At 36.0% G+C, this 11,867-nt stretch overlaps 1 protein-coding gene across 1 annotated transcript; it reads right to left on the reverse strand.

Moving 5' to 3' along the window:
* Positions 1 to 1,026: 1,026 nt before the first annotated feature.
* LOC129066431 (F-box/LRR-repeat protein 21) lies at positions 1,027 to 9,348 on the reverse strand. The gene is made up of 5 exons (XM_054567979.1): positions 9,266 to 9,348; positions 6,435 to 6,801; positions 5,861 to 5,983; positions 2,435 to 2,606; positions 1,027 to 1,670 (listed from the first exon to the last, which is right to left on the reverse strand). Exons 1-5 carry the CDS (start codon positions 9,346 to 9,348, stop codon positions 1,027 to 1,029), a joined length of 1,389 nt encoding a protein of 462 aa, XP_054423954.1.
* Positions 9,349 to 11,867: the final 2,519 nt, after the last annotated feature.

Consider the following 11,867-nt stretch of genomic DNA (forward strand, 5'->3'; position numbering starts at 1 on the left):
CTGAGGGAACAAAGAGAGTACTCTAAGTAGAATGAGTAATATGTACAAATGCCTCCTGACTAAAGGGTGCATGGCAGTCTTAAAGACCCGAAAGAGAATGGGAGCAAAAGGGCAAGGGGCAGCTCGGTGGGAAGAAAATGAGAGCAAAGCAGGGTGAAGCCAGATCTTGTAGGACCCTGTGGATCATTTTAAAGACAGATCTTCATTCTAAAATCCATACATAGCCATTAAGGAGTTTTGTTGTATTACTGATTAAATTACAAGATCACTCTGCAAAGGATTTGGCATTGTTTCAGATGTGTAGTAATAGGTCAGTAAACACTGACCTTCTAAACACACTCTGCAGAATTTCTTTTCTTTTCTTTTTTTAATCTCAGTATTTAATCCATTAGCAATCACAGTATCTTCATAAAATGAATTAGCATTATTTAATTTTAGTCTAATGTCAATTTACTCTCAAGTTCATGCAATAAAATAGAATCCCAAGTGTACTGGAAATTAGAAGTTGTTTATTAAATCATAACATGATTTTATATAGTGCTAAAAATGAAGTATAATTAAGCCAGCATTTGTATTTATATTTTGATTTTACTCTTAGTTTTTAATACTAAATATTTTGTAAAATATATTAATACTAAGATGGCACAGAAACAACTAAAACAATATAAAGTTGTAAATGGCATAATTTAAGGGATCCAAAGCTTGATATTATAAATTTATTTAGCAAGGTAAAATATGCCTTCAAGGAAGGCCAAGCAACTTATCTAGAAACTATTTGTAGTTTTTAGCATTATCAACTATCTAACCACAACACAGTGTCTGCGCTGTATTTAGGAAAATCTCTGGCTTTTCAAATTTCTAGTATTTTTTCAAATGTTTCTGCTGCAACCTATTAAGACAGTTTGCTGAATGATGAAATACTTTAACTAAAATATTTCAGCAATGCATCTTAAATTTTACGTTTGCATAGACTGAAAGAAGCTAATCTTTTGATTAAAAAAAAAGTTTAGAATCTTTGGTAGTCAACTACCAAATAGGCATGACATCAGGGAACCATATTCTTCCCAGGTATTTGGAAACTTCAGTGTGAATTTCATCTAAGCTATAATTGTCATCAGGGATCAAAACTTCCTCCATTATAGAGAGCTGGGTTAGCCTTGTCCCACATAGTCTTACAAACTCAACAAATGCACTGCAGCTAACTTCACATTCACTCAGGCCCAAGGCTGTGAAGTTTTTACAGTGTTTAGCAATACAAATAAGTTCATCATCGAGAGTCTGGAGACCATTGGCACATACCACTAACTCAATTAGTCTTGGACAGTTAAGACCTATCCGTCCGAGAATTGCTTTGCTTACTGAACGGCCAAAATAAAGGTGAGTAACGGGGTTTTTTTCTTGGAAGAATGTCTCAAATTCCTCTTCATATAAAAAGAAGTACATAACGACATTAACTCCAGGGGAGTGTTTAATAAGTGCATCCCAACTTTGTTTTTTAATAGAATGAAATTCAATTTGTCCAGGATTTTCACTCACAACATCAATTCGAAGATGTTCAAGGTTAACATGAGTCTCACTTGAAAGTGCCAGGAGAAGTTCATCACTTAGCATGTAATAATTCAATGCCAGTTCTCTAAGGCCTTGACAGTGATCAGCTACACAAAGGATTCCTGTGGAAAGTAAGAAACATTCTTAAGAATGAAGATCACACTAATAATAAATTTTGTCAAATTATATTTGATATTAGTTATTATTTACTAAAACAGAGATCTAATGATTTCTGAGGAGATGGATGCCAAGATATACATAATTATATATAATGATATACAGGGTCTGGCAGAAGTGACACCATTGAGGGTGGTTGGTAGGGTACGTGAATGTCTCACATGAGACGGACAGCAATTTGAGCATTTCACCTCACGTGTTAGATGATGTGTTTGAGGGTGATACTATTGTGTTACAGAATTACATGCTTATGATTTTATAATAAAAGATTTTTATGTAACAAAAAAGAGGCATTACTTGAGCTGGACTCTGTATATATAACTAAAATACTCTTAGGAAAAGCAATTTAAACTATCTATAGCTTACAGGTTAAGACTTCTTTTGAAAAAAGTTAATAAATTATGTTTCAAAAGCATGCAGTTTTCAATAAGAAATTGCATTGTGCCCTGGCTGGTGTGGCTCAGTGGATTGAGCACCAGCCTGCAGACCAAAGGGTTACCGGTTCAATTCCCAGTCAGGGCACATGCCTGACTTGCAGGCCAGCTCCCCAGTGGGGATGGGTGTGCGAGAGGCAACCACATATTGATGTTTCTCTCCCTCTTTCTCCCCACTTTCTCTAAAAATAAATAAAATCTTTTTTAAAAGAGAAGAAATTGCATTGTTACTATAGTAAAAAAAAATCATATGAGCTTAGAAAAATATAACCTACCATCAGATGAAACATGAGGACAGCTACTCATTTTTAGGAGTCTCAGAGTATCACTATTATTAGCCACGAGAATCTTCAGTGAGGGATCATCTACTGGTGTGTCTTCAATTTTGATTGATGACAACGATTTTGAGTTGATAAAAACAACTGTAAGTGCTGACACAAAATGAGACTTGCATGGCAGTAAGAAAAAAATTGTGAAAACATTATTTAAAGAACTATAGTGTCAATCAAATAATTCATTAAAACTAATATATCAACATATGCTTACAATAATGTAGTAAAAGCAATCAACATATTACTGTTTTTCATAACACAGTTAGGCAGTAGAAGACATTTTTATAACAAAGTATAATTTTTAAAATACTTTTACAATTCATAAATGGAATGGTGAGAAAAGAAATTTCAAAAATTTCATAAATATGTCTTTCAATTATGTTCAAAAGGATTTAGTTTTCAATATTAAAAGGATATGATTGTATTTATTTCCTAGAATAGAAAGTTGGCAAGTTATGGTCTGCCAGTCAAATCCAATCCACAGTCTGTTACTGCACAGCTCATGAGTTAAAAATGGTTTTTACATCTTTAAATAATTGCAAAAAACATTTTGAAGAATATTTCAGGACATGTGAAAATTATATGAAACTCTCTCAGTGTACATAATTAAAGTTACTGTAACACAGCCATGCTGCTTCAAGTATGTTTTGTCTATGTCGACTTTCACACTGCGCTAGGTAGAGTTGATAGTATTGCAACAGTAGAGTTGCAGCAAAACGGCAAGAGCCGCACAGCCTAAAATATTTACTATCTGAACCTGCTCAAACCGTGGCCTGGAAGAAATAAAATTTTTATCTAGTTTATTCATTCCTGACAGGATTGACAAACTAAAGCTTATTTATAGTTTGAGCTCAAAATGGGTGGGGTTTCACAAGTTTTCAAATCCAGTATTTTTGCATACAGAGAGAAACTATGGAAACCAAATCCATGCATGATCATTTTTCCTTTTTCAAAATCTATTTGGATTCTACCAAAGGTTCTACTGTCCTTATTAGAATGACTAAATTGGTTATAAATCTAAATTAATTTATAAGAAAACGTATTGGCATATACAAATTGTTAACTGATTTACACAAATTATATAGCAAATGACTAGACCTCTTTACTTTATGATGCCAAAAATTGTTAGAGAAATATAAATACATCACTCTTTTTTGTTAAGAAATATAGGGGTTTTTCCCCTTTAATCAACTCTCAGTGGGCTCTTTTAATCCTGAAGGACACGGTTATGCATCAGAATACAGGTATCCCCCGCTTTTTGAAAAGTTTTGCTTTACACCACTTCCCTCTTACAAAAGACCTACATCAGTACCTGTTTTCACGAACCAGAAATCCAGAGGATTTAATTTTTATGAGAAAGGTCAAAAGCAAAGACAACATTTAGCATCTGTTTTGCAGTGAGCTGTTGTAGAGGTAGCATGCACCCTGAGCAGTGACAGTGACCCCGTCCGGCTCCTTCTCCAGGAGCTACACTCAGCCTCTCAGCATCAAGCTGCCATAGCTTTGAGCTGCGTCTTTGGATATCTGTGCTTTATATTAATTTGTTTTGCGCATCCATTTGATAGATGTGTCCTAAGATAATGGCTTCTTTGCTTTATGCCATTTTGGCTTACAAAAGGTTTTATAGGAAAGCTCTATTTTTGGATAGCAGGGGAAACCTGTACAAATTTTATTATAGTTAACAATATATTCTTTTTAGCACTTTTTATGCCTAGCAAAATGCTGTACATTTAACTTACTTTCCCTTAGTTTATAAATGAAAATAAAAATGAGGCTTAGAGAGATCCACATCGTCACCAGAAGCCACAGAGCTCATTTTACTGTGGAGGCAGAGCTGGAAATGAAGCTGGCTAGTTGCTGTTGCCTCGCTCTGGTCTCTGCATCAGCTAACCTAGAAGCTGACTCTCGAAGCTGATGTGCAACATGAGAGACAGCTTAGAATCTAAAAATTTTAGGCCAATCTGATTCCATGCTATAGCAATAAGGAAATAACCATTCAGAACTAATAAGCTTCCACCTGATTACTTACATTACTCTAATCCCCAAATGACCCATTTTTTTAGGACATCTCTTAAAAAGATAAACAAGTGTTAGCTGAAATGATTGCTAAAAGAGAGCCATGATGCAGTTTATGAGAGAGAAGATGTTACCATTCCTCTATCCTCTTCTATAGAAAAGTTTCCATTAGCCAGTTTTAGTGCTTATTATATTATCAGGCACTATTTGCATTCTGGGTTTATAATGGTAAATAAACAAATTAGAATTATCTCCCTGCAAGGAGTTTATGATTTGGTTTGGGGAAAAGAGAATAAACATGTTAAATCTATGAGGTATGTTGAAGTACTGATGAATAGTATAAAGAAACTAAAATATTGTAATATAGTAGAGGGTCACTGGAAGAGTGAGTGCTGTTTTAGCAAAAGCAGTCAAGGAAGGCCTCTCTGAGAAGATGGCATTCCAACTGAAGCCTGAATAAAGAGAAGACAGTTTTTGTGGCAGAGACTGCTGGTTGCTTCTGAGCAACCATTCATCCTTTCTTCTTTGGTAATCTAGTCTCAATATTTAGCTGGGCACATTGCCATCCAGCTAAAAGAAATCTGTGTGCCACAGGGCTAAGTTCTGGCCAAGGAGACAAACAGCAGCATTATACGATCCTTGTGGCTAGTCTCCCTGAAAAGGATAGGGCACATACCCTTCTTCCATCCAGACTGTCTAGACTGGATGGACATTGCTTCCATCCAGCTGTCTAGAATAAGGACATGAGGGCTGGAGCTCAGAAAGCCATCTTTGACATTGAAAATGAAGAAAACATCTTGGAGAGAATGGAGTGCCTAGAGGAAGCCTGGGTTCCGAACACCTTTACACCAGCTATGGACTGCCTCACCTAGGGATTCCTTTAACGTAAGAGAAATAAACTTCAGTACTGTGTTTTAAGCCATTGTTGTTTTGGAATTTATACATGGACTGAAACATCCTCCCAACAAATATGGTTTATTTAGTTAAATATTATGCTGTTCCACCTCCAATGGAGAGACTCTAGAATTAAAGAAAATACATGCATTTACGCATATTCAAAGTGACTAAGTAAACTGGCGCTTGAAAATCATATACCTAAAGTTTATATTAATGACATTTACTGGGGAAAGAATTACTAAAATTTATCTAAAAACTGAAACCGTGCATAAGCTATTTCAGCAAAAATAAGTGCTAGTCAACAGAAAACTGCTTTAAATAATTCATTGAGTTCAAGCAGAATATTGTATGTTTTTAAGAAAAGAATCTTTTCTGCTGGTTTGACAATATTTAAGAATTTTACAAAATAATTTTACAATGTTTAAGAATCTCACCAAAAAAGCATACCATATTTACCTTTGACATATTCATAAAACTTGGCTTCGCTGTTGAAATCAAGCCCAAGGTCTGGATAGAACAATTTACCAGCTGAGAAAGTATATCACAGGCAGCTTCTGCTGATTCAGTGCTACTATCAACCTATGAAGAAAATTTTAAATCTTAATTACATGGAGGTAACTTATTAGAAAGTTACTGGCAAATGTTTATTTAATAAAATTCATTTGCAAAATTGCATTTACTCCTATAAGTCATAAAATAAATTAGTATTTTTTCTTTATACAAAATGTCTCAGATAAAAAAGTGAGAAAGATGATGACAAATTAACTTTCTAAGCACTTTGTACTTTAAATCTCTTACAATTACCTGAATTTTAATAATAGCATCCAGGTGAAGGAAACTGAAGTTTAAGTTATTCAATTATAGTTCAAGTTCTCTATCTCAATCTATGCAAATAACTGCAGAAAACAGGAAATAGTTTGAAATAAAAATTCTGCAAAATTCATTGACTGCTTCAACACAAGCATGTAGAAATTAAAATTGTTGTTAGAGTATTAAGTCATGGTTTCTATTTAATGCTTTTTTTTCTTACCCTAAAGCTGACATACTGAAGATGGGCAGCATGTTTTTTAATAATCTGCTGAATGAGATCAGGGTGAGTGGACTTAAAATATGAAGTAGCTGACTGGTTAAGTTCAAATTCAAACCTTCTCCAAAGGTCAGGAATATGAAAAACTTCATTCCACCTCCTACATACAGAAGATGCCCGGGCCCGATCTATTAAAGGAAGATACTGAAAAATGCGTAACACTACATGGTGAGGCAAACTCCCCCAGTCTAGAAGAACGGTATATATATGAGTCTGGTTGAGAGAAGAGCAGAATCCAAGTTTTGGCTGTTTCACTGCAGGTGAAGACTGGACAATTTTATTCACAGCAGGTAAACTGTTCCTCTTCATTCTGTAAACATTAAAAAGTGTCAAATGGTCATTTTCCCACATTTCATAATGTATTTGTGCTCTAACTGTACAGCATAACATCAGATAGTAAAAAACAGTGTAAGACAAAAGTAATCTTCCACTATGTGCTTTTATGTGCTGGGGATACAGAAATAAATAAAAGGGAACCTGTTCTCAAAGAGCTGTGGCCAAATCATGAAATGCAGTGATAAATGCCGTCACTGAAACTGGGACAAGTTGCAATGGAAAAATAAGGCAATGATATATAAATTAAATTTGTATGTGGGTGGGGGAGGTCACTGGGAAGGCTTCGAAGAGGAAATGTCCAAGAAAGTTGTGTGTGTCCCAGATTTATTTCTGGTCAATTATGGTATTCTTATTTTCTCCCACACAGAAGGAAGCTTTATACTGCAATTGTGCTAAGAACTCCTGGGGGATCTAGGGGACAGCAAACCACAATTAAAAGCATAGGTTTCAATGAGTCCCAGCACTGCCATTTACCAGCCATGTGGTCTTGTTTGAACAAATTAATTTAAGCCTTAGTTTCCTCGTCTGAAAAGCAGGGAGAACAGCAGTACCATCTCATAAGGCTGTTGTGAGAATTAAAATACCTTAAGTGCCAGCACAAAGAAAGTGCTCAATAAATGTTGCAGTTGTTATTTTAAATTCTCCAATACATTTTTCTGAACAAATTTCATTAAGTTGAAGCACAATTCTAACAAAATGTCAAATGATCTGTTGCAATTTTCAGATGATACCCAGGACACAGAAGCTCTAGAGAAAATGGATATAGCAGGGACAAAGTCTGTGTAAGCAACACACCTATCCACTGCCCACCAATGTAAAATAGCAAAGGAAAGAGCATTCTTCCCCAATAAAAAGAAATGGTAAATCTCCAGGTATTAGTCAGCCTGAAATACAACTAAGTTTCAACAAATATCAGGTCTAGATATACCTAAATATATTGACTTATCTTATACATATTCTTACATAAGAATGCAACATATTTTAAGCATACAATTCTTTGAGTGGCAAAATAATGATAAGAGTAGTCTGAATTTCAATTTTGGTTGACTATTCAATCCTCTTTTCACCTTTGAATGCTAGGAATGTATACGTGAAAGATTCAGTTTCATAATTAAAACATACTTTTAAATCTAATGAAATATTTATTTAATATGTAAATATTTTTGTCTTGTGAGTCACTCTGTTTGATGTGAAACATTTCTTAATCACAACATAGAGTTGGACCCCAGAAGCAGGACTGACCTAGTCACTGCTAAAATAAAAGGTTGTCTTTAGGGTTTGGAAAACTGAAATGGAAAACTAAAATAGTTGTAAAGCTGTGTCTCAAGCATCAGGCAAAAGAACTACCACATACATTTTAAGCTGACTAAAATTACATGCATGATGGAGAACTGTTCCACCAACACAACATAGGATATATGAAAGTGCAAACATTCAAAGCATATGCTATTTTGAAAGAGGTGTTCTATTCTTTAACAGTAATTCCCTAAAATAAAATATGATGGCCCAAGGGAGGAAAAGGAATGGAAACTCTGATGTGCAGCGTATTTATCAACATTTTCCTTGTAATTGCTTTATTTGGCAGGCTATAGAATGGAGAGTTAAAACTTCATTAACATATTACCAAAAAAGTTATCCTGAATATAATCCTTCACTAGAAAACCAATGAAGCCAAAAATAAAACAAAGACTTCTTCCAAATGCCAGGTTAAAAAAATTGTGCTGCAATTCTAAACACAGCAATTGTGCTATATATTAAATCTTACTCTGTGTAATATGAATTGATTGTTGAAACTATTTAGTAAAATCATTAAATTGCCAGTTAACCAATATAATCATCATAACTAAAGGATTTTAAGTACTAAGAATTCTATTAAAAATAACATTTTAATTTCTCTTTTCCTTGCATATATTACCATATCTTGCCATGTATAATGTGCACCCATGTTTCTGGTCCAAACTTTCAGGAAGAAAATCTTTTGTTTTAATTTTTTAATTCAATTATGTATTTACTTATTTATATTTAGAAACTAAATTATTGTATTCCAGGGTATTATTTTGCATATGGATATTGTCATTGTTTTCTAGAGTTATACTTTTAATGCATAAGCATAAATAAAAGAATTAAAAGTATTTCTATACATACAGAATTAGTACTACCCATGTATAATGCACATCCTTATTTTCCCCACAAAAATTTGGGCAAAAATGTGCACAGTATACATGGCAAAATATGGTAGTTTTCAGAGCATAAAACTCACCCACAAATCATAAATTTCATATAAAATAATTTTATAGAAAATGGGCATCAGTAAACATTTTAGAATGCAAGACAAATTGATCTTTCTTATCTTGAAAATATACAACAATTCCAGCCTGAAGAGATATGATCATTTTTAGAAATTGATCATTTCTTTATCAAACTACCAACTTTATGACCTAACGAAGGATTCCAGGTTACAGTTCACACTGAATGAATGAAATGAAGTAACTGCTGCCACAAGGTACTTACCAACATCCATTTGATTTCATTTCCTAGTTTGGCAAAATACCACAAAAACACATTTATCAGAATGCATAGGTAAAAATCCAATAGTTTTGATGCTTAGGATATTTATATAAATAATTGTGCATAGTGAGAGTTTTTGTTACGAAATTATTGATTACCAAACTACTTTTTTTTCCTATTCAGAAGTAAACCTGTCCAAAACAAAAAACAAAAAAACCTAGCCTGGTTAGTGGAAATACTGCAACACCTGCAGAAATTATACTTAAAACTCTACTAAAATAGAAGGCAGGGAACTTTCGGTCAAGATGGCAGCGTAGACAGACATGGCTCCTCTTAGCACAACCACATCAAAATTACAACTAAAATATAGAAACACCATCACTCAGAATCATCAGAAATTGAGTTGAACAGAAGTCTAACAACTACAGATTTAAAGAAACCATATCCATCCAGATTGGTAGGAGGGGCTCAGACACAGAACTGGCTGCTCCTTTACCCACGTTTGGTGGATAAAACTTAGGAAGGGATGTCTTGAGAGTGAGGAGTCCCAGCCCCACACCAGGCCCCCCAGCTGGAAACCCCAGGATTCTAGTGCCAGGAAGTTAAGTCCCCATAACTTCTGGCTGCAAAAACCAGTGGGGATCGAGTCAGTGGAAGAAACTTCTAGAGTCCCAACCAGTTCCTCTTAAAGAACCCACACATGGACTCATCTACTCAGACTCACTCCTTCTGAGCTCCAGTACCATGGTAGCAAGCAGTTTGAAAGGCATCAGTGATATACAGGGAGGAACTGAGGTGTCTGGCATCAAGGTGCACATTGGCCATTGCCCTTTTGTGAACCCTCCCTGACAAAGCCGGCAAGCTGGTGCCATATCTCAGACTCCATCAACCTGGCTAACACTGTTTGACCTGCCTTGAAGATCCCCAGAGAATCTACCCCATCAAATTTATGGCCCACCCAAGCTCCTTTCCCATATGAATGGCTGGTCTTAGCTCATGCTTCACAACTTCCTAAATCCTATCAAACAAGCAACAGCTGGCCTCAGGGAGCCCCAGACCTGGCACTAGCAGCAGCCAGCCTAGATTCACAGCTTGGTTTCACCTGGGAATCTTCAAGCCCAGCACAGAACACAGGTGGGGGCCGATCTTGGCCTGCACCACCCAGGACACCCTGGGGCCAGTGTACCCAGTGGACAGCTACAGACCACGTCAGTGCACCAACACCCTGCCTCTGTACAGCTGATCCTCTATGGAGTGTGGAGGTTGGAGGTCAGTGGTCACAGCCAATCCCTGCAGCCAGCTGGCCTGAGTAAATCCCTCCCATTGATTTGCAAACAGCAACCAAGGCTCAACTACAAGAGGGAGGCATACTCAGCTCACACAAAGGGCACACCTTGAGTACCCAGCCTGGGTGATAGGGGAGGCTGTGCCACCAGACCCTAAGGACACCTACTACATTAGGCCACACTACCAACACATGGAGTCAAAGCAGCTCTACCTAATACGTAGAAACAAACATAGGCAGGCTGCCAAAATGAGAAGGCAAAGAAGCATGGCCCAAATGACAGAACCCATCAAAACTCCAGAAAAAGAACTAAACAAAAGGGAGATAAACAATCTATCGGACGCAGAGTTCAAAACACTGGTTATAAGGATGCTAAAGGAACTTAGTGAGGACCTCAGTGGCATAAAAAAGATCCCAGTCAGAAATGAAGGATACACTAATTGAATTAAAGAACAACTTACAGGAAACAACAGTAGAGTGGATGAAGCTGAGAATAAAATCAGTGATTTGGAACATAAGCAAAAAACAACAAACCAGAACAATAAGAAGAAAAAAGAACCCAAAGAAACAAGGATAGTGTAAGCAGCCTCTGGGACAACTTCAAGAGGTCCAACATTCACATCATTGAGGAGAAAAGAAAGAGCAAGAAATTAGAAATCTATTTGAAAAAATAGTGAAAAGAAAACTTTCCTAATTTGGTGAAGGAAATAGACATGCAAGTCCAGGAAGCACAGGGTCCCATAAAAGATGGATGCAGAGGACCACTCCACGATACATCATAATTAAAATGCCAAAGGTTAAAGATAAAGAGAGCATCTTAAAAGCAGCAAGAGAAAAGGAGTTAGTTACCTACAGGAGAGTTCCCATAAGACTGTCAGCTGATTTCTCAAAAGAAACTCTGCAGGCCAGAAGGGATTGGCAAGAAATATTCAAAGTCATGAAACGCAGGGACCTGCAGTCAAGATTGCTCTACCCAGCAAAGGTATTATTTAGAATCGAAGATCAGATAAAGAGCTGCCCAGAAAAAAAAGGTTTCATCATCACTAAACTATTATTATATGAAATGTTAAAAGGGACTTATTTAAGAAAAAGAAAATCAAAGTTATGAACAATAAAATGGCAAAAGATACAAATCTATCAATAATTGAATCTAAAAAACAAACCAAGGAAACAAGAACGGAGACAGAATCATGGACACAGATAGCGTTTTGATGGTTGCTGGACGGGAAGAGGGTGTGGGAAAAAAA

The sequence above is a fragment of the Pteronotus mesoamericanus genome, unplaced genomic scaffold (genome assembly GCF_021234165.1).
Source record: "Pteronotus mesoamericanus isolate MK-2021 breed Mesoamerican mustached bat unplaced genomic scaffold, CSHL_Meso_final contig_2, whole genome shotgun sequence".
Classification (NCBI taxonomy): domain Eukaryota; kingdom Metazoa; phylum Chordata; class Mammalia; order Chiroptera; family Mormoopidae; genus Pteronotus; species Pteronotus mesoamericanus.

Bases quoted from the DNA above. Each gene is read 5' to 3' on its own strand.
- LOC129066431 (XM_054567979.1), bottom strand. From the start codon at position 9,348: ATGGATGTTGGTAAGTACCTTGTGGCAGCAGTTACTTCATTTCATTCA. The intron at 5,984-6,434 runs GTAAGAAAAAAA...TTTTCTTCATAG, and splicing joins TTCAGTATGTCAGCTTTAGG to GTTGATAGTAGCACTGAATC. The intron at 2,607-5,860 runs GTAAATATGGTA...CTGCCATGCAAG, and splicing joins GTTTTATGAATATGTCAAAG to TCTCATTTTGTGTCAGCACT.